The sequence below is a fragment of the Gadus morhua genome, chromosome 8, assembly GCF_902167405.1.
Source record: "Gadus morhua chromosome 8, gadMor3.0, whole genome shotgun sequence".
NCBI classification, from domain to species: domain Eukaryota; kingdom Metazoa; phylum Chordata; class Actinopteri; order Gadiformes; family Gadidae; genus Gadus; species Gadus morhua.
The window spans coordinates 14,830,683-14,853,182 of record NC_044055.1 but is presented as its reverse complement, the minus strand read 5'-3'; the positions used below and the strand labels follow the sequence as shown (position 1 = coordinate 14,853,182).

The following is a 22,500-nucleotide window of genomic DNA, read 5'->3' as shown; positions in this document are numbered from 1 at the left end:
CAGTTACCCAGTTAGTTTGCAGTTCAAAGACAAACTAATATTTTATTCACTTAGTAGTACATCATACTATAATTTTCATCACTGAGTTTATATCTATTCTTCATGATTTGAATCTAATGCCGTTCTCTGGGCTGTATAAGAACTAGAATTGTCTTTTATAAACAAGAATATTCTTACATATATTTTGATCTGAGATGTGTGTGTGTGTGTGTGTGTGTGTGTGTGTGTGTGTGTGTGTGTGTGTGTGTGTGTGTGTGTGTCTGTGTGTCTGTGTGTGTGTGTGTGCAAGCGTGCATGTGTGCGTGTGTGTGCAACATATCTTTACATACGTTGGCTGATCAAACTCTGCGTGAACCCAGTAGAGACTCACACACTGTCAGCCGTATAGCAGGTTGTGTGTTCCTCCTCATGGTTGCTTTTTATCAACATCCCTGACTTCAAACTCCTGTTCTCCATTTTGTCCTGGATGTGGTCCCAGAAGTGATGTGCTAACAAACAGAAGCACACGCAAGGTGGAGCATTGAACTCAAACCGCCGTGTGATGGATGCCTGGGTTTTTCCTAATGAGCGTTGGGGGGCCCGTCAAGACCCCCATCCACAGCCTCTAGTCGGTAATCCGTGGAATACAACTCTGTTGATGCAGCCTACCGCGTTAACAATATGGACTTATCTTAGTGAGACAATCATTAAGGGTCCAGCAGTGGTCATTCAAATGTCCCGTTTTGCGTCAAAGTTTGTGTAAAATGCAGTTTGTTGAAGTTGCAGATTTGACTAAGTTATGTTCTTCTGCTTTTGGGTGCCAATTATAAATTCGGCATACAAGTAAGACGTCATTTCCTTGATGTTAAAATGAACCTGATGAATTAGACGTGACACACAAATGAGGGCACTTCCTCCAGGCCGTGTGGAGTCGCGGCTGCCCTCTTGTCAAACAGAGCTGTCCTTGGAAAATTAACCAACCCCTAAAGGGAGTGTTTTGACAGATCTGGTGACCATATAGTCTCACAGTGTGCGTGGCGACGGTCCCAGACGAGGCAGATCATGCAGGACCGAGCCTGTGACCGCATCACAACGTAGCAATGAACAACGTTTCACACCACGTCGAGACCACAACCTCCACTGCCTGTGCACATTTATCCCTCTCTCTATCGCAGAACCTCTGTCTGTCTGTCAGTCTGTCTGTCAGTCTCTCGCTCCCTCCCGCTCCCCCCCCCCCCGCTCATTCTCTCTCTCTCCCCCTTTCCAGAACTCTCCATATATCACTGTCTCTCTGTCGGTCTCTCTCTCTCTCTCTCTCTCTCTCTCTCTCTCTCTCTCTCTCTCTCTCTCTCTCTCTCTCTCTCTCTCTCTCTCTCTCTCTCTCTCTCTCTCTCTCTCTCTCTCTCTCTCTCTCTCTCTCTCTCTCTCTCTCTCTCTTTCTTCTTTCTTTATTTCTCTCACTCACTATTATGCTTTACTATAACTCTTTCATTGACTGTGCTGTGCAGCAGTACTGAGTAGTCCTTGAGCTAGGCACCTTACTATACCCAAAGAGCCGTTCAATATTCTCTGTGTATGTGAATGTGATACATAATGTCTAGAAATAATTTTGCCTTGAATAGAGCGATTTCATTGCAGATAATTTATACTCTCGCTCTCATTCTCTCTCTCCCTCTCTCTCAATTCTATTTCAATTCAATCGAAGCCACCCTTATTGGCTTTGAAAATATAGAATTACATTGCATTGAATGATATAATATAAGAATTGCTATTAGTAATAATGCATTTATTTTTTGGGGAAAAGGGAGCTATGTTTAATAAGGTAAAAGAGTAAAAATATGTAACCTAAGTTCTTCTCTCCCTTTCCCAGGAGCTGCAGTTTGAGCGTCTGACCAGGGAGTTGGAGGCGGAGCGACAGATCGTGGCCACCCAGCTGGAGAGATGCAAGCTGGGCTCTGAGACCGGAAGCATGACCAGCATCAGGTGTGTGGTGGTTGTCTGGCTCTCTCTCTCTCTCTCTCTCTCTCTCTCTCTCTCTCTCTCTCTCTCTCTCTCTCTCTCTCTCTCTCTCTCTCTCCCTCGCTGGCACATTCACTCTCTGGCTGGCTCGTTCTCTCTCTGTCTCTCTCCCTCTGCACTTCCTCTCTGCTGCTCGTTCTCTCTCTGTCTCTCTCCCTCTCACTCTCTCTTTCTCCCTCTGGCTCTCTCTCTCCCTCTGGCTCTCTCTCTCGCTCTCTCTCTCTCTCTCTCTCTCTCTCTCTCTCTCTCTCTCTCGCTCTCTCTCTCTCTCTTTCTTTCTCACCTGCTCAGGTGATGTCTGCATTGCTTTGCTTTCTTTAGTTTGAAGCCTCTGCTCTTTTCAATGTCTTTTCAAGATAAAGCATAGAAGTGGCAAAGGGTTATGGCATAGAGTTCAGTGTTGTAAAAGGCTCATTGTAACGTGCTTGGAAAGCATCAAATGCCTATTTAAAACTTCATAGCTTCCTCGGTCTCTTACGAATACAAAATATAAAGCACTCCCCATCCCTCCCACTCACAACACCAGAGACCACAGTGTTCTGGTGTCTGAACAATTTGAGCTGGCGATCCTGGACGGTTCTTTCTGTACCAGCCCTGAACAGAGGCGGTACATGATGCCAGCTAGCAAGCGCGGTTCGCTTTTTGGTGATTGGATATTGCTTGCGGTTAGTACAACTATTCATACACACATTCACGGCGTTGTCAACCATGCAAGGCGACAGCCAACTCGTCAGGAGCAGTTCGGGTTAAGTGCATTGCTCTGGGACACCTTGCCACTCAGCCAGAAGGAGCCAGGGATTGAACTAGCAACCTTCCGGTTACCAGTCAACTGGCTCTACCTCCTGAGCTACAGCATTGAGTTGGGAGACTTTGATTAGTTTGTATGCACCCATTTGTATGTATTGCGTCTGTGTGTATCAATATTATCCCTAGAACTGCTGCTGTTATGCTTGAAGTCGGCAGGAAACAGGGGCCTGAGATGTAAGTCAAGGTCAGAGCAACCTTGTTAGCCACGTCATTTGGTTTACCGCTACCATGGGAACTAAGCTAGCCTTTACCGCAGGGAATTGCCACAGTCCCATGGCTCTGGCCTTCGTTTGCTGCCTCAATTAAACCCTTTTCCCAAACACAAGTACCCATTAATGAATGCTCCTAGAGAGCTATCAAGGTCAGGGCCTCTATTTGACCTACCAGGGGAAATTTACACTCACACTTGCGATGTCACAAACTGTTTGATTTAGAAATGGTTTGTCTTGGCTAATGAAAAACACACCTAGTGGTCAAACCGGGGTCCATAAAGCTAGGCTATGTTAGGTATGAGTGTGAATGGACAGTATGTGTGTGTTGGAAAGCAACAACAGCGTACTGAAGCTCCTGTAAATGCCTATTAATTGCTAGGTGTCTGTTTGCAGTATTGCAAACAGACAGCATGTATTTGTTACAAACGCACACACACACACACACACACACACATACACACACACACACACACACACACACACACACACACACACACACACACACACACACACACACACACACACACACACACACACACACACACACACACACACACACACACACACACACACACACACAACCCGTGCTAGGTGCCGGTTTACCGTGAGACAGAAAACAGGAACATTTCCAAGTCAAATGCAAATTCTGAAACATCGTCCATACCCGATGGCTGCAGTCAACAGAGAGCAAGATGGAATTATGGAATCACTTAAAATGATTGAAACAAAATGGTACTTAATGGTAATTGCATCACAAACAACAAAAAACGACATTTGAAAAAACAGTTTTGGATATTCAGGGTCAATTTAGGTCCACTTTAGGCTGTATACAGTAACTTTACAATACAAACCCATTATTTTACTGCACATCTCAAGGGCCCTATCTTTGAGCGGTGGCATTTCAGACGGTGATACAACAAAGTTATGGTTGACATTTGTGCCCGGTACTCTTAGTCCTTATCAAAATAGAATGCATTGATTATCATATTCCTGATACGTCTCAGAGGACAGCCTGTTCCCTCCAATGCGACCTAAAGTAAGGAAAAGGCTAAGTAAAAGAGACTCAAAGATGTGGATCCATTGTCGTCTTTGAGAAAACAAGAAAGTAAGGAAAAAGAAAAATAGGGTTATTTGGTTCTATAGCATCATGAGTGCTGCAGTTAGTGGCCCTCATTATCGCCTCAACATTTCAGAGTCCCATTATTATTCTTATATATGATTCTGGTACAACTTTGGTATTTCCTCACCTTTTAAGTTTAGTCTATGCTGCTTTCGGAGCAAGTATGGGTTAGGCATCTTATATAAGAATGCTTCCATTCCTACACACCACCATCTACAGTACGTTGTAGAGTTTGGATTTGAACCCAGCACCCACTTGATGGGGGTCAAACACCCTAACCACTACTTACTACTTACTTGCTATCCTATCCCTCTACTCAATATTTAAGTGCCTTCTGCATAAAACCAACTGCGTAGCTAGTATCAGTTTAGCAGTATGGAATAAAATGTGTGTGCGTACGTGTCTGTGTATATAATGTGAGGGTGTGCGTATGTGTTTTTGCCTGATTGGATTTGGACCATTGCCCTCCTCGCTTCTGTTGAGGAATTTAACAAAACGTTTTCCTGATTCCCAGACCCGTTGCGTTACGAAACAGACAGACTCTAGTCACAACACCACTAATGCACTTAGCGGGCTGCTTCACAAGCACAACAGAAAAAAGTATCCTTTCTTCATCTCCCTCTTTCTCTGCCTCCCCCTCCCCCCTTCCCCTCCCTTCCTTCAGCTCTCCTCACCTCTATCTCTCCTTCTCTCTCGCTGTCTCTCTCACCCGGCCTGCCCACAAGCACATACACCCGAATAAACACAGACACACACACACACATGCACACTCTGGTCGCCACGACCAGGGAATTCCCTCTATCTCTAACTAATTACTCACTGTGTAGCCACGTCATCCTCTTTTCGATTTTTATAAGACTAGACTCGGAGAGCGCCAGCGTGGCTTAAGAAAGGAACACAAAGTGAGTCATTCAGCGAGCTAATTAACTCCCAGACGCTGCTCTTGTTTCTGGGGCCGCACACATGTTAGGAAGGGAACTGTGTGGAGGGCGGCACGCGACTCTGTTTTGAAAAACAAGAAAAATATAGCAGAATGAGCAACATGAACTTTTAATCGAAGACAGATTTGCCTCCACTCCTGTGACACTCCGCTCCTTGTGACAGGGCAAAGTGTGTTGGGGATTACGCATACTTTGTCTCTTTGTGTGTCCCTCTGTCTATCTTTCTCTGTCTCTCTCTGTGTCCCCTTTTATCTCTCTCTTTATCTCACTGTCTCTCTCCGTCTCCTTCTCTCTATGTCTCTATCTCTTTGTCTCTCTCTTTCTCTCTCTCTCTCTCTCTCTCCCTCTCTCCCTCTCTCTTTCGCTCTCTGTCTCTCTCTGTCTCTCTGTGTCTCTCGCTCGTCGGTCAGACACTTTGTTTGACTGCGGAATCACCGAACAGACAAACAAACACTGGGCACCCGGTCTGTGGACGCACGGCGGCACGCCAGGGTTTTGTCAGAGCCCCTGGAGCGGGGAGTTGAGTATTTACCATTAAGCACTTGTTAAACAGCTCTATCCAATAGATCCTGTGTGTTCCAATGGGCTTGGCACCAGGAGGGCCGTGGTGCCACCTCCGCCGCTCCTGGTTGGTCATAACCCTCAATGTCGGTGTCCATCATCATTGTGACGGTTGACTGTGTGTAACTCAGTGGATGTGTATGGGGAACAGCGAGCCCCTATAGTTGGCCCCACAGTTGTAAACACTAAACCATCACAATGAGGATGAACCCCACCCTGGGGTGTTCATCCTCAGCCTTTATGTCTACATGTTATTTTTCTCATTTCCACGACAGTTTCGGTTGAGGAAGAAACACAGGTCTGGTTTTTCGTTTTTTTAACAACGATATGGTTATTAAACATAATTACAGTAATATTAATGTCTGCTAATTGGCTTTTATGAAATCATAACGTAAAGTTAAATGTATCCATCTATTGATCTATCTATGTATCCATCAATGTATATATAGCTGGATATGGAAATGGAAATGAATAGATAGATGGATAGATGGATTTAAAGGTAAATCTATCCAGCTATCTATCATCTATCTACGAATTGATCGATCAAATAATCTATCTATCAATCTATCTATCAACTCAATCTGACAGTTTATTTGTCAATCCATCTATTAAGTTGTTCTTGAATTCTTACGACTTCTAAAGGCCTTTGTATTCCCATATAAATGATATTACACTTCACAGCAGAGTGAACCCTCAGCGAGCCGACCTCTTATCTTAATATGTTTAAATAATTATTCGGACAGAGACATTCCAGGAGGGTGGCCTTTAGAAGTGGCAGTTTGAACAGCGGCCGCGGCCATTAAAAGAGGAGGAAGTGATCCTGGGTCTTTGTGCCGGCCGAAGGATCTTCAGAGGTGCTAATGAGACCTCTCTCTCCCCACTGGCCTTTGTCTCTCGACCCGTAATCACTCACCACAGGTCACCGCGTGTACGACACAGCATCTGCCGTGTGTGCCTGTGTGTGTCAATGAGTGTGTGTTGGTACTTTATACGTCAAATGAGACAAGGCCTTTATTGGCCCGTAGAATGGAGTGACATATGCTGCGGGCACGTCTGTTGAGGGGTGGGGTCAAGCCACAGATATATATATATTTTTTTTTTCAAACAAAGTTCAGTTGTCCCTCTGACCCTGGGCCCCCACGGGGACCAGGGGAAGTGTTGCCCAAGTCATTAGCATCTGCTAGCATGAGGTTAACCAAACGTGTAAGACATGTTAAACAGACTTCATTAAAGTGACATTTAAGCATTCAGCAATCAGTAAGTGTTGCCATGGTATTTCAATCTGCTACCATTAGCGCCAAAGAACATTTAAAGAAATAGGCCTTCAAACACAACCTCGTTATTAAGGTTTTATTTAAGTGTTAAGGACTAATATGTGTTGCCATGGTTTTTAACGCCCAATCTCAAACTGCTGAAGATCAGGAAGTGCTAAATGGACTTTATTAAAGCTGTTCAAAAAAGTAAACAGGCTGTTTGTTTTCTATTCCATTCAACCTTCTTGCCCTACATGAGTCATTTTGGTTCTCTTTTCTTTGCCCTTCAACAAACAACATGTTGGCTCGGGCTAGCCCCAGAAGATTATGACAACAAACGTCTGTGTACAGAGGAAACAATGAAGCGCTGAGAGTGAAAATATCAATACGAGAGAAAATAGTGGTGACTCAGGAACCCAGATAAGCACACCCCTTCAGAGCTGTCTCAGTCTACCGCCTCCAGGACACCTCACAGCACTGTGACAACTGTGGTAAATAACGTACACGTAATGTAATGTTAGCATGTTAGGCTACATACATACATGAGAGGAGTGCTATATATATATGACTGATTACTAATACCGTTATTGACAATTTGCACACTTTTATCCAAAGCAAAGCTCAATTAATTCCGGTACAGTGTAATTCAAGTTCAGATTCAAGGTCTTCTTGCTCAAGGATACCGACAGGTATGGCTGTGGTGTAATCGAACCAAGAATCCGTGTCTCGCAAGGAGAAACTGTTGCGTCACTTCCCCGGCATTGCTGTCTCTCTCAACAGCGTGATAGACAACATCTGACAGAATGAAGCTCTGTTTAAAATATGAATGTTATGGGAGATTGATCAACGCAACGCAGCGCTGCATATTTCATCGTCGGAGCGACATGTGTCCTGAATACATCTCATGTGGTTTAGAGCGGGGATATTACACAGTGATAATTATATTTCTCTGCTCTCGTTGCTCTGTTGAGATTTCAGTTTTCTGGCCGCCAGTTGCTTCCAGGAAACGTGGAGACGTGTTGTGTCTCTGCCTGCAGTTAAAGCTCTACTCTCCGCATCGCTCTCTCTCTCTCTCTCCGTCTCCGTCTGGCTACCCCTTTTTTTCCCTTCCATTTTTCGTTCTCTCGGTTTCGCTGTTCTCTTGTGGCCTTTCTGTCTATGTCTGTGTTTTCTGCTAACACAAATTCTAACTCTTGCTGTGTTTTTTGAGGCTGGAGTTTAGTTACTCTTTATTTGTGCGCCTTTCTTCCATTTCCTATATCTTACTTTGTATCTTGTTGTATCTTTATTTGCTTAATACCTGGAGTGTTAGCTGGTTAAATGGTGTAGGATAATACCTGTAGAAATTTTTTAGGTGATTAAATGACATGGAAAAATACCTGGAGTGGAGTGTTAAGCTTGTTAAATGTTGTAGGATAATATCTGGAGAGTCACTGTTTAGAAGGTCAAATAGTGTATGATACTACTAGCTGTAGAGTCAGTTTTTAGAAGGTTTAATGGTGTTGGATAATACCTGGAGAGCCAGTGTTTAGATTAGAAGGTTAAACGGTATAGGATAATACCTGGAGTGCAAGTGTTTAGCGGGTGTAATGGTCAGCCCTAGGGTCCTGGCAGAGCGACAGGTGGAAGGCGTTGCCCCCCTGCTCTGCCGCCATTTGTCTCTGTGGAACAGGGAGTAAGGGAAGTTGGCGTTGGCCTGGCTAATCGCATGCTGCTCAGCTCTGAGTGGGGTGCGTGTACGCATGTGTTTGTGTGTCAGTGTGCGTATGTCCATTCATATGTGTGTGTGTGTTTGTGGGTTGGTATGCGCTACACGTTATTCCTAGACCAACTGCCATTTTGTGGTCGTGTCCAGCGGGCTTTTAGAGGCTCGATTACCCAGGAGGCCGTTGGGGTGACGGTCTGCCAGCCAAAAGAGAGAGAGAGAGAGGGGGGTGGGTTAAGAAAGAGAGAGAGAGACGCAGGGGGGATGAAATAGACCAAGCTCTGTGTTTGGATTTGTGTGTGTTTTTTTCTGATCATATTCGATTTTTGCAGCATTAAAGAGAAATTAGTATTTCATTGTTTCATTGTAACATCCGCATCAGTTTATTGAAATACTACTTCTATTAAAACGTCGGTGACACCATAGATGTTTCATCTGATTGATGACTAATAAAATGGGCCAGTTATACAAAGAAGGAATTTCCCTTTGCCTTGCCTCTTTATTAATACTGCTGCTCACTAGGCACTTCTTGAACAGGCCCTTCAAACCTAATATAGACCTATGGTCACATATCATGCTATTAATAATGCATGCTTGTTTTGTCATGATGTCAACGCAACAAATGAGTGTGCAAATGATACCGTCTGAAATTCACGACGTAACACCTTTGTAAAATGCAGACAGTTTTAAAAATGCAGACACTTATACTTATTCTATTTCAACCCCTGCAAATGTCAGGCTTCCAGCTTTTGACTTTAACCCTCCCATTGTTTTCCATTTTCTTCAGCTGGGCTTTCTAAAACGCAGTGCATGCTCTAAACATAAGCCTGTGAAAACATTAATCCCAGACATTTTCTTGGGTAATAATGTCGTTGAAGAAACCGAAAGGCTTTTCTGCTTCATCACACTAACAAGACTCTGACTGGTCCGAACGCTGTTGTTTCCATGCTCTGATCGATCGGAGAGCAAGAAAAGGAGAGAAACCTCAGCCCCCTCACCCTTCCCTCCTTCTCCTTCTCCTCCCTTCTGCCTCACCTCCTCCTTTGCCCTCACTCCTCCACCATCGTGTTCTCAAAACGCATCATTTGGAATCGCATTATGATACACACATCTGTTCTGCTTCTCCCTCTCTCTACTTCTATCCATTTCTCTCTATTACTTTCTCTGTTTCGCTTTTTCTCTCTCTCTTGCTCCCCATCTCTATTAATGTCTCTCTCTCTTGCTCTCTCTCTTGATCTCTCTCTCTCTCTCTCTCTCTCTCTCTCTCTCTCTCTCTCTCTCTCTCTCTCTCTCTCTCTCTCTCTCTCTCTCTCTCGCTCTCTTTCGGTTTCATTTTGTAAATGCCAATGCCTGAAACAATATCAGCCGTCTCGTCTCCAAATGAAACCCGGTCCCATCCTCTTGGTTAAAGGGCACTTCCTCCAGGACATGAATTGTTCTGAAATGACAAAGACGCCGGGGACCAGACCCCCATGAAATGCCCTTTGAACCACATAAAATAAATATAAAACGTTGGTATTCCAGAAACAAATTGGAAACGACATTATTGCGGCATGGTGTCAATCAGCCCAAAGAAATCTTTAAAACCTAAACATTTGTCAGAGTTCATGTTCCTGTTGAGATTTCAGTTTATGTGGCTTTTCATGAGGCTATCATTTTGAGACATTTTCAAGTATTCCATCACCATTCAGTCTGTGATCTGTACTCAAACATGTGTGTGTGTGTGTGTGTGTGTGTGTGTGTGTGTGTGTGTGTGTGTGTGTGTGTGTGTGTGTGTGTGTGTGTGTGTGTGTGTGTGTGTGTGTGTGTGTGTGTGTTTGTGCATGCGTGCATGAGATTTATCGCAGTAATAAGGACTGGTCCTTCACATTAATATCCCCCAGAGAAAAATGTTGACTTAGTCCCCACACACACACACACATTCACACACACACACACACACACACACACACACACACACACACACACACACACACACACACACACACACACACACACACACACACACACACACACACACACACACACACACACACGCACACACACACACACACCAAAACACAGTGTTTCAGTGGTGTTCCAGAGCAGCCCAGTGGGGACAAACTCTGCTGTGAATTTCCAGCTGTGTTTTCCAGCCATTTAGCGGACACTTGATTTACACTTCTAATCTTCCTCCTGTCCAAGCACAGCTGTGGAGTCAGTGGCAGCAGCTCACCGTGGCTAAAGAACAGCCAGCGATCAATAGTCGGCCATTTTGGAGATAAACCAATGTTTTCTTAAACTTGGCTCTGGAGGTCTGTCATCCTGGAAAATGTCTTGGCTGGACACGATCAATGCTGATAAGGAGACCTGGCACTAGTGGCTGTGTGTGTGTGAATGTGTGTGTGTGTGTGTGTGTGTGTGTGTGTGTGTGTGTGTGTGTGTGTGTGTGTGTGTGTGTGCGTGCCTGTGCGTGCGTGCGTGCGTGCGTGCGCGTGCGTGCGTGTGTGGTTGTTTGTATATGTATGTGTATACCGTCTGTGTGTGTATGTGTGGTCTATTGTGTATTTATGTGTACACGCCTGTGTGTGTTTGTATTTTTGTATGTCTGAGTCTGTGTGTGTGTGTGGGGGGGGGGGGGTTGTTGTGTGTCTGTGAGTCTGTGTGTGTGTGTGTGTGTGTGTGTGTGTGTGTGTGTGTGTGTGTGTGTGTGTGTGTGTGTGTGTGTGTGTGTGTGTGTGTGTGTGCGTGTGTGACTGTGTGTGATGCTGTACACGATCACCGCTGCCAGCTAATAGCTTTGACATTACATCGTTCTGCCAGCCAGCTGGGGTGGATGGATGCAGCTCTAGCGCGTCAATCTCCTCTATACACACACACTAAAAAACAAAGGAGCCCGGCTGAATGTCAGGGCTGCCAGGGCAGTTGAACTTAACACACTGTTTCTGGCACGGCGCACTGGGAACTCAGGTACTCTTGTCAGAGTACCTGAGAAACTCCTTCTATCCCTGGGCGTCATCAACATCTTCTGGAGCCATGGAAACCCCCCCCCCCCCCCCCCCCCCCCCCGGCCTATTGCTGGGTGTAAGACATCTGCCCGCAACCCCTTGAGTAAACCTCTTTGGATTTCTAAAGAACCATTTAAGGGCAGTGGGAGAGAGTCAGGGCAGATTCTAGGATGCTTTTAAGCACGAGTTGAGGAATCTGGGAACAAGATTAAACAGCCCTTGTGCTGTATTTTTTATTTCGTTCTTTAATTGAATGAAAGAAATGCCTCCTGGACACGTTTGCCCTCCAGGGAGTTCCACGCTGATCATCCTTCTGCTCTCTACAGCGGCAGCGCCCTGGCCCTGGATGCATGGGGTGACGGTGGTGGGGGAGAGAGCCCACTGTGTGTGTGTGTAGGTGTGTGTGTGCGTGACCTGCATGGATCAGGGTGAGAGTGATGCCACAACTATTATCAACCCATGTTTTCGGTTGTCAAGTTTCAAATGCTAGCCGTTCTCTTCCCATCGTGCTGAACCATCCCCTGTGTGTGGTGCGGGCAGAAACATCATACGGACTTAAACACACAAGCACACACACACACACACACACACACACACACACACACACACACACACACACACACACACACACACACACACACACACACACACACACACACACACACACACACACAGGGTATGCTTAAGTCTTGCGGCCGTCGCGGGCCAAGTCACGGGGAGGTTCTGGGCGCGGCGGCAGAACTCCCACGGAGAGTCAACATGTCCCGCTCCCTCGTCCACACACACGCCGCTGGCACGCCCTCCAAACGGTCGCCGCGGCTACTGGCAGGCCCGCCAGGCCATCTGACCAATAAGAGCAGCTTGAGCCTTCTAATTCCGTGCCCTCTGTCCGTTTTGATTTCCTTTGGTTCTTTGTTTATTTCTTTCTCGTCCTCCACCTGCTCTACATCCTCCTCTTTGTTTCAATCTGTCCTCGCCCGCTCTGGTTCTTTCTTTCATTTACTCTTTCTTTCTTTTCTTTCTTACTTACTCTCTTTGTCCTTTTTATTTTTTTCATTTCTTACTCTCCACTCTCTCTCTCTCTCTCTCTCTCTCTCTCTCTCTCTCTCTCTCTCTCTCTCTCTCTCTCTCTCTCTCTCTTCCTGCTGAGCTCCAATCACTCGCTTGAAAGGCTTCTGAGGTCCTTTCCAAAAAACAAAAGCATATTAAAATTAAAAGGGCTGAGCCTTTGCCAGAATTCCTTCCCACAAAAGACACACGCTTTTCAGATGATGATTCAAAGGTTTTAACATTTGCCAAATGTAAAGACGCTTTTATTTATAACATTGCCCTGGGACTCCATCTACAAATTGACAGAAATGTTTGCACACCGAGTTTAAACTATGTGAAAGAATTCAAACCAAAATTCTGAGGTGAAAGTAAAAGTGCAAATGAGGCAAAATCATTACAATTGATTATGCTCACACAGGGCTAATTGGATTTGGTACAGCATTTGCAAGCATTGCTTTTTTTGCCCTTCCATTAAATCCACATTGGCAACTTGTCAATGTTGGGGAAGCTATGGTAAATTTAGCATGGCGGAGGATACCGCGTGACAACTCTGTCAAGTGTCTTTACCGTCTCATGAACCCACCGGCGTCTTAAACCCGTTAAACTGTCCCATCTCTCTCGGGGGCAGACATACGGTGCGACCAAAGTGGCGAATAGTACCTATAAAGAGCCAGGACAATGTCCTACTGCCTCAACATAAAGCCCAATAAGGAGACTCTGGGCCCTGGGACTTGATAACGCTCGGTTAATGAGAACCACGGGGTCCTTCCTATCTCCCAGCCCAGACTGTAGGGCTAATTAAAAGCAGACAATAGGTGTCCAGAGATATGCCTGAGATGTTCTTTTCAGTACGACTGGACCCCCGCTTCAAGTGAATAGCGTTTAAGTTCTCAGTGGGCATGTCACATAATATGTCCTAATGGTTTTTCCTCCCCAGGTTTTTAATGTTGAAAGGGTTGAATAAGTTAGTCGTTGTGCTAGCAAACATATACCTTCAAACTTTGCATACATGTGCTCAGTGATTCCGTTTAGCAGAAACCTATGGTAAAACGGCTCATAACTAAAACGGTCCAGGAATAGATCTGCATATTTACTATTTAAAATATCAATAATACATCCCCGAAATATCGACAAAGTATCATAACAACCTGTTGAGCAGCAAGCTAATATCTACTACAACACATTAATCATTGTTTTATCTAGCTTAGCGCTTAGCGCCCAGCTGGTACAACCAGGGCTGCCACCGCTGCTGCGGTTTCCTCTCATGACGGTTGTCATCCAGCGAGTTCACAGTATCTTTGAAGTGCTTTCAACCTCCCGTACCGCCTGCCTCCACGTCGCATTCAGACGCCCCGCATTCCCCGGAGAGGGTGACTTACAAACGGCGCTAGTCATTAGCCAAGCGGGGCTACGGTTATGATGATGACACGTGTTAGCGGCTTCCCGCTATTCCGCTACACCGGGTCTTTTCATTAGCGTGGAGCGCTCAGGAAGCTAGCTTGAATTAGCTTGAATTAGCCCGTAGCGCCTCCCTAATTACAGCCCCATTTAGGATCACATCCAGACTCTCTGGGTGCGTTTACGTTTTCTTGTGTGCACAGTAGAAAAGGAAACAAGTGAAAATCAAGTGTCTTTGAATGGCGCGCATGACGAGCCCCTCCGCTAGCTACTACACAGGGAGAGACACTTCCATCCATTATCCCTCCAGCCGGCGTCAATTTAACGTACATTGCTTGTGGACCTCCAGCCAACACAGGGAGTACCGCATCCAAAGCAACAATGTGACCTTGTCCTCCCTGTGCGCTGGCCCTGGGTGCGTGCTGCCGTGCGGGGCTTGGTTCCCGCGGGCAGGTGGTTCTGTCGGGGCGAAGACGCGTGAAGCCTGGGGCAGCGAGAGAAGGCTTCATTATGGGCGCCCACTGAGGCGATTCCGACAGGCACGGACACACAGGGCTCCGTGTTCGGGGGCTTAGAAAGAAAGAAGGAATGGAATCTGACATCATGGCTTTCGTTTGGGTGCAGCTCCTTATTGACAAGTATTATAAAAATATGCTATAAAAGCGTCTGCTAGAAAACTAAATGTGAAACTACTACAAATGCTGGCAATGCAATGATTGCTACTGCATTTTTAACCTCACTTAACCTCCTAAACATACAAACGTTTTACTTCGTTCACTGTGTGAATGCTCTCTTTCAAGTCAACAACTTCTCCCTGATCTTTTAATTTCTGAACCAAATAATAAACAACACAGAAATAACCCCTATGATGTCTTTCCTTTTTTTACAAAAAATCTAGATAGACTTTGTTGGTATTTTATCTCCTTGGTTCTCACATTTTGGGCCGACCCAGTTCTGCAACAGTGGGCTATTACAATGGCGTCTGGTCCTTTCACCCAGCAGCAACAACGGATAACATTCAGCTAGGGAAAGGTGAGAAGGGAACGTACACCGGCTTTAAAGAGTCTCTATTGGGTGCCTAAACCACCAGCCTCCTCTTTATTGTTATAGCCATGTCTGGCGTTCCCCCGTATAAACCAACGTCAATTCAATTAAACCGATTTCCCTAGTCGATATCCCTTCTCTCTCTGTCCCTGGCTCTTCCGCTTATGTCTGTTTCTATCCTTTCGTTCTCTTTTTTCTTTCTTTCTCGCTTTCTTTCTTTTCATACTTGTTATGCCTCTCTTCTCTGTCACTCCATTTCCCTCCCTCTCACTATAATCTATTTCTGTCCCTTACTCTGTTTTATCATCTTTCACTGTTTCCTCTGTCTCTCTTTCTCTTTCTGAAAGTAATTTTTCTGTCTTACTCTCTCCATTACTATCCTTCTATGTCTCTCTCAGTGTCTCACTCCCCCATCTATCTTTCCCTCTCGCCCTATGTTGGCTCACTCCCCCTCTTACTCCCCCTCGTCTCTCCTCTTGCTAACCCCCATCTTCTCCTCTTCATCAATCTTTATTTATCTCCCCCCCCCCCCCTCCTTCTCTCCCTGCATCAATAAGCAGTGCTCCTCTGTTCCCTTTGTAATGGAGAGCAATGTCGCCAAAACAGAAGGTCGGAAGCTAATGACCAATTTCTGACAATACCTATTTTCTCGGGGATATGGTGGCAAATGGCTTAATGTGCCCTTTAAAGTGAAAATGAAAGTAAAGTGTGTGATTGGCTGGGAGTATCGAGCCAGGTGGGACAAACAGAGGCTCCGGACAACGGATGGCAACCAGACATTATACCTCGAAAATACCCAGCATTACCGGCGTCGGCCCAACTGTATTTTTTTCCTATTAATCACGCATTATGACAATCATTTGCCGAACAACACTTATTTAAGATGCACTAACTAGAGTGTATATGGCTAGTGGGATTCACAGACACACACACGCACGCACGCAAAAGCACAAATGCATGCAAACACACACATGCTCGTTTTGGAGCACAGCTCTTTAGTTTTTAAGGGATACTGTAACACAACAATGAATCTAAACAGATAATATGACAGCATGTATGTGTGTGTGTGTGTGCGTATGTAGGAGTAGGCGTGCGTTTGGTCAGTCTCGTGACACGAATAAGCAGTCATAAAGTTCTAGAACACATAGGGATAATTTTGTGTTCTGTCACCCAGTATTTGAACTTGTTGAGCAGCTTGGGAGAGAAACTCCAATACATTTACACTTCTTTGAATTGTTAGTTAAACACTGAAGAGCTCCAAGCTGATGTGTGCGTATATATATATATATATATATATATATATATATATATATATATATACAAACGCACACACAAATACAGACACACAGACACAAACACAGACACACACACACAAATGCTAACGCGCTAATATGCACACACGCACACAGACGCACACACAAACTGCCACCAGGTGAGTATCATTAGCCTTGATTAAGTGCCCCGCTGCGGTGTCCGCGGCGGTGATTCCGGCGCTTGCTAGCTCTGTCTGCCGCCGCTGGCTCGTTATAACACCGGTGCCATGGCGACATGAGGCCTTACACGGAGCCCGGGGGGAGGGGAGGGTACCTGGTGACGGGATGAGAGAGGGAGAGGGTGGGAGAACCAGAGGGGGGGCTGGTTGGAGGGGAGTTAGCAAGGAGGAAGCAGAGGGAGGGGGAGGAGGGAGAGAAAGGGAGAGAGGGGGAGGGAGACTCTATTTCCAGAGTTCATATCAGGTATACCAGGCCGTCGAGGTGGAGACGGAACAGAGGGAGAGAGGAAGAGACAGCTGCACTGGGAGAGTGGGAGAGAGGGAGGGAGGGAGGGAATAGTGGGGAGGGGGGAGGACCGATACTGGGTTCTTCTTGTGCCACACTCTGGGTTTTGAGGCATTAAATCTATGTTCTTTAATCAGTGAATTACAGCTTTGCAGACCTGATCTGTCAGAGCTCTTAAGTGGCTCCGGCAGGGTTTGTAATTCTGCTGTTTCGCTAACTCTGACCACTATTCAATTCTGCTGGGTTTCTGCCCCTCCCACTGTCTCATAGTGTCTCTAGTTGTAGTTGATCCTGGATTGGTCTGGTCTAGAGGTGTAGTCTAGTGTAGTCTATCTGCTCTGGTTTAGTCTGTTGTAGTCAAGTATAGTCAAGTCTATTCTGGTTTGGTTTGGTCTGGTGCAGTATAGTGGAGTCAAGTATATTATGGACTGGTTTAGTCTGGTGTGGTTAAATCGAGTGTAGTCTGGCCTAGTCTAGTCTAGTCTGGTGTGTTCTAGTCAGCTCTATTCTGGTGTAATCTAGTCTAGCCTCGACTTGTCTGGGGTGGTTTTGTCTAGTGTATTCTAGTCTGGGCTGGTTTATTCTAGCCTAGTCTATAACCTAAAAAAAGGATTTCATTGTTCTGTGTGTGACTCCATCACTCACCCACCAAGTCTTGGAGCTTATACATGGCGGCTCAAGATGAGTAATTCATATACTTAGTCTCAAATCCTGGTTTTCCAGTACATTCACTGCCTGAGTCTCTGGCAGCAGCAGAGTGGTGATTGTCAGACCGGCCGTGTGCACCAGGGATGATAGTCAACTCAAACTTTCCTTCTCTCTGTCTCTCTCTGTTCCTCCCAGTCTGGTCCTATTGAGCGGCCCAGGCTTTGTCTGGTGATTAGGGTGCAGACCGTGTGTGTGTCTGTGTGTGTGTGTGTGTGTGTGTGTGTGTTTGTTGTTTACCGCTGTAATGGCTGATAAATGAGGGGCCTGCCTTGGCGTCCCAAGATCCCATTAACACGTGCCGCTTCGCTCCCCATCACAATTAAGTGTGGGAACACACACACACAGATACACAGGCACACACAGACACACACACACACACACACACACACACACACACACAGTTCTGCAGACACTCCCAACACAATAAAAAGGCAATCAATGGGAGGATTTATGAGCATCTGTCTGCTGTCCACTGGCAGTAAATATAGCATTCAAGCTAGCCTTAGGCCCAATCCCATTCCTACCCCTTACCCCTTACCCTTATCCCTTCTAAACAAGGGGGAGGGGTAAGGGGAAGGGGTAAGGGGTAGAAATGGGATTGGGCCTTAGTGTTAGCCACGACCATCTTGCCCTTGCACATATTCTACACTTCAAAGCCACCTGCTGAAAATATGTGGATTGTAGAATGTGAGAGAGGGTGGTTTAATTGATCCGGGAAACAGGTCCTCTGTTGTGAAGTAAATCAGTCAGTATGTTAAATAAAAGATTTTAGTAACACCCATTCATTTAGGGTGGTCGTTAAATTGTAGCTGCTTCACTCTGAATCTAGCCAGTTGGTGTCCAAACTGGCCACTAGATGCATTACGGATTTCATGGTTGGATAAGACTGGATTGGAATAGGCACACTAAATTAAGATACTACATGAAAACAAAACAAAATTTGACATTTGATTGTAAATATCAAGTTTGTGTATTCACAATTTAAGTCTGTAAAATTAAATATGTCAATATGATGGTCATAGTTTGGTCAAAAATTACCACCACCACCATGTCTAACCTAGAGACAACACAGGGAAGGAAACAGGTGGTAAAGACAGAAGACGAAACCATTCCAAAAAAGTACAGCAACCGAAATAAACACTACACTACAGTACATCCAACGAGGCGAACCAAACAAAATACAACAAAGCATACAACATGAACAAGTAGGGCTGAGAAAACCAGCCAAGACAACATCACAGGCTAACAGAAACATTGCGGATAGGCAGAGACTCTGAGATTCACAACGAAAAACAATGAGTCAAAGTTAACATGGTGTGAGCTTGTGGAAAAGTTTGAGTTTAAATAACTTTTTTTTTTTTTTTTTCTCACAATTTGACAAACATAGCAAAAATGACAATACAATAATAAGAAAGACAAACAAAACAAACAAAATAAATAAAAAAAATAAACACACAAAAGCAGACTATATATCATAACAATTACCACAGCATTATCTATACTTTGTTGGCAGGTCAATTATAGAACAGAGCATACAGTTGTTGTTTTTTAACACTTCAATTAATGGTTGCTCTGTTTTTACTGAGAAATCAGTGGAGACCAAAGTTCTTGGAACATTTGTCCTCTATTATGCTTTTCAAAAGTCTGTTTTTCTAGTGGGAGAAATAACTTCACCTAGTAGCTGTCTTAGTTGTGAACTTGAATACAGGATTTGGTTTAGTCAATGTGATATAGTGTGCTCAATCAGCAACATGTCTTCCGCTGGTAGTGAATATAGCATTCATGTTAGCCTTAGCGTTAGCCGTGACCATGCGGTTGTAAATATTCTACATACAATATTCTACCCACCACCTACATGTTGAAAATATATGGATTGTATTATCTGCTTGATTTGGTGTGCCACGCTCAATCACACACGCTAAATCAGCACCATGGACAGAGGATGTTTCCTCTTTTTGGACAGCGACCATGACAATTACAGCTCAGGGGTCGCCATTTTAGATGAAGCCTTTTAAGCCTTGGTAATTACAGTCTATAGTCTATTATATTACTCTGTTATTTTCTTGGATGAAACAAATTAGTTGAAACCTTTGGGTCAACACAGTGTTTATGAAGATTCAAGAAATACCACTATATTTAATCAAATTCTATTCTTTATAAGAAAATGATATGCGTAACAATTATATATTATCATCCAGGACAATAACTTAAAGTTGACAGTCAGGTTAAGTACATCTGTAACAAGGTCAGACCAAATCTTAACTGCTTCCGTTTTATTAGAAGGAACCTGTCACATCAAGCTGCAAAACTATACATGCATGCAATGATATTCTGTCATTTATCATATTGCATCACGTCATGGTCACACGCTTCGTTAACCACAATGAAACCTATAGTCTTAATAAACAAGCAGGCAATACAATTCATGGACCGGAAACCAATGAAATGGCCTAACTGCTCATGTGTCAGTAGTACTGTTTTCTGAACTGGCCATGAGGCGTCAGAGCGCTCACAGAGTGATCCCACGAGCCTCCACTAGTGGTGCTTGTCTCGTCCCAAGATACAAAACTTGATTCTGTCAGTCTGCTCTCTCTGTAAAGGGGTCCACACTTTGGATCTCTCTAGCCACTAATCTAAAATTAGAGACCAACAGTAATGCTTTTAACAAAGGACTGAAAGAATGGCTCAAATCTAAACAACAGTCCTCACATTAATGGTTCTTAACTGGTTGATTGCTTGATCATGTAGCCTTTGCTCTGTAGAGTATGTATGTAAATGAACATATAAAAATGCTTGCATTTGTCTTTTTGTTTGTTTGGTTTTTCTCTTTCCTTTTTAATTGTTCTATCTTTTCAAAAGCCGCCTGTGGACAAATGTTGTGAATTAGCACGTGTGCTAAAACATTCAAACAATGCATCTGGTTTGTCCAATGTAATTGCTATGTCCACACCAAGTAAACGTTAATAAAAATACACCAAGGGGCGATCAAAACGATTCTGCGCAAGTGTGTGTGTTGTGTGTCTTTCTTTGGGTATCCATGTGTTGCTTACATTGGCCAATGGAAGTGTGGCCTTTTTCACACTAATATCAAATCACAAATTGTATACACAAATAACTTCTTCTTTGTTTTTAAATGAGACGTTTCCCTAACCTGGTTTTTCTTTTCTCTGATTTGCAGCTCAGCAGAGGACAAGTTCCGATGGAACAACCAAGGTAATGTCCCGCCGATACATAATAGTCTGATATTGTGATCCTTTATTGTTTTGGTAATATGTAGCCTGGTATTGCTATAGGCTATTTATATTACGTACTGTATATGACTGACTTGGGTGGCCATAGTGCAGGCACACACACACACACACACACACACACACACACACACACACACACACACACACACACACACACACACACACACACACACACACACACACACACACACACACACACATGTGGGAGGGATACTAGTAGATGAAGTTGTTATAGTTGGATATGCCTTCCTAATGGGTTCCCTCATAAAGAGTCAAAAGTGGTAAACGATAAAAGAGCCATTATGCTGCAATTTTACTTTTCATATTTGCGCTGTGGTGTTTTATGTCGAACACTGATTAAAAAATAAAACCCCTGTCATATTATTTTTTTACACTTACATAACTGATACATTGTGCTCCCGGTTATTCCCCCGCAGCACTTGAATTGGTATTATTGTATTCGTTCATATTTCGGAGTCAGTTAAAACTTTTTTTTCTACTTTTACTTATTGCCGATATGTTTAAACCCTGAGAGTACTTTCAGAATAGTATTTATAGTGCCTTGCTCATGCAAAAATGGGAGATGTGGGGCAATGAGGTCTTGGTTGTGTGATCTGGTGTTTACTGTTTGATGATCAATGTTTGGTTATTTATTAGTTGGTTTGTTTGATTACAAATGGATTAAGGAAGAACCAATGTCTTCCTTATCGTCATTGGTTCGTTTTGATTTCATATAATTTGTCGTTCTTTCCTTTTGTTTGCATGTGTGTGTGTGTGTGTGTGTGTGTGTGTGTGTGTGTGTGTGTGTGTGTGTGTGTGTGTGTGTGTGTGTGTGTGTGTGTGTGTGTGTGTGTGTGTGTGTGTGTCCATGTGTGTGTGCAGATGGCCAGAAGGACATTGAGGAGGAGCTGACCACAGGTCTGGAGCTGGTGGACTCCTGCATCCGCTCCCTGCAGGAGTCTGGCATACTGGACACCCAGGAGTTCACTGCTGGAGACAGTAAGACCACCTGTCTGTCAGTCAGTCAGTCAGTCAGTCAGTCAGTCAGTCAGTCAGTCAGTCAGTCAGTCAGTCAGTCAGTCAGTCTGTCTGTCTGTCTGTCTGTCTCTCTATCCGTCTATCCATCTATCCATCTATCTATCCGTCTATCCATCTGTCTATCTATCTATCTGCCCGTCTATCCCTGCATTTCTATTGGTTAAGCCTTGGTTGGTTCACCTCACATAATTTAAATGAATTAAATCAGGCTGGCGTTTGAACACGATCACATGAGCGTAACAGAATAAAAACAGATTATAGGGTTTAAACTTTATTACATGGGTGTAACAGATTAAAGCGTGCTAGGAACACGCACTATTACATGGGCGTAACAGATTAAAAGCGTGCGAGGGACACATATGATCAAATGGGTGTGACAGAATAAAAGAGTGCTCGGAATACACACGATCACATGGGTGTAACAGAATAAAGGCATGCTAGGGATACACATGATCAAAAGGGTATAACAGAATAAAAGCGTGCTAGGGATACACATGATCACATAGGCGTAACAGAATCAAAGTATGATCGGCTTAGGCCAGGGTGATGGGACGAGACAGGCTGCACACGCCTCCTGTCAAACTTCACACGCTGGCGCTCAAAATTAACTTACAGCAACTTAGATGTGGAATGGCCCACCTCGTTTTCT

At 44.4% G+C, this 22,500-nt stretch overlaps 1 protein-coding gene across 9 annotated transcripts in view; it reads left to right on the top strand.

The window, feature by feature from the left end:
* The window catches only part of ctnnd2b (catenin (cadherin-associated protein), delta 2b), a 104,806-nt gene that overhangs the window by 32,276 nt on the left and 50,030 nt on the right, over positions 1 to 22,500 (top strand). For all 9 annotated transcript variants that reach the window (XM_030364206.1, XM_030364215.1, XM_030364209.1 and 6 more), the window contains 3 exons: positions 1,850 to 1,962; positions 20,741 to 20,775; positions 21,696 to 21,812. In XM_030364206.1, coding sequence (XP_030220066.1) covers positions 1,850 to 1,962; positions 20,741 to 20,775; positions 21,696 to 21,812 — 265 coding nt within the window. The remainder of the gene's footprint in view (positions 1 to 1,849; positions 1,963 to 20,740; positions 20,776 to 21,695; positions 21,813 to 22,500) is intronic.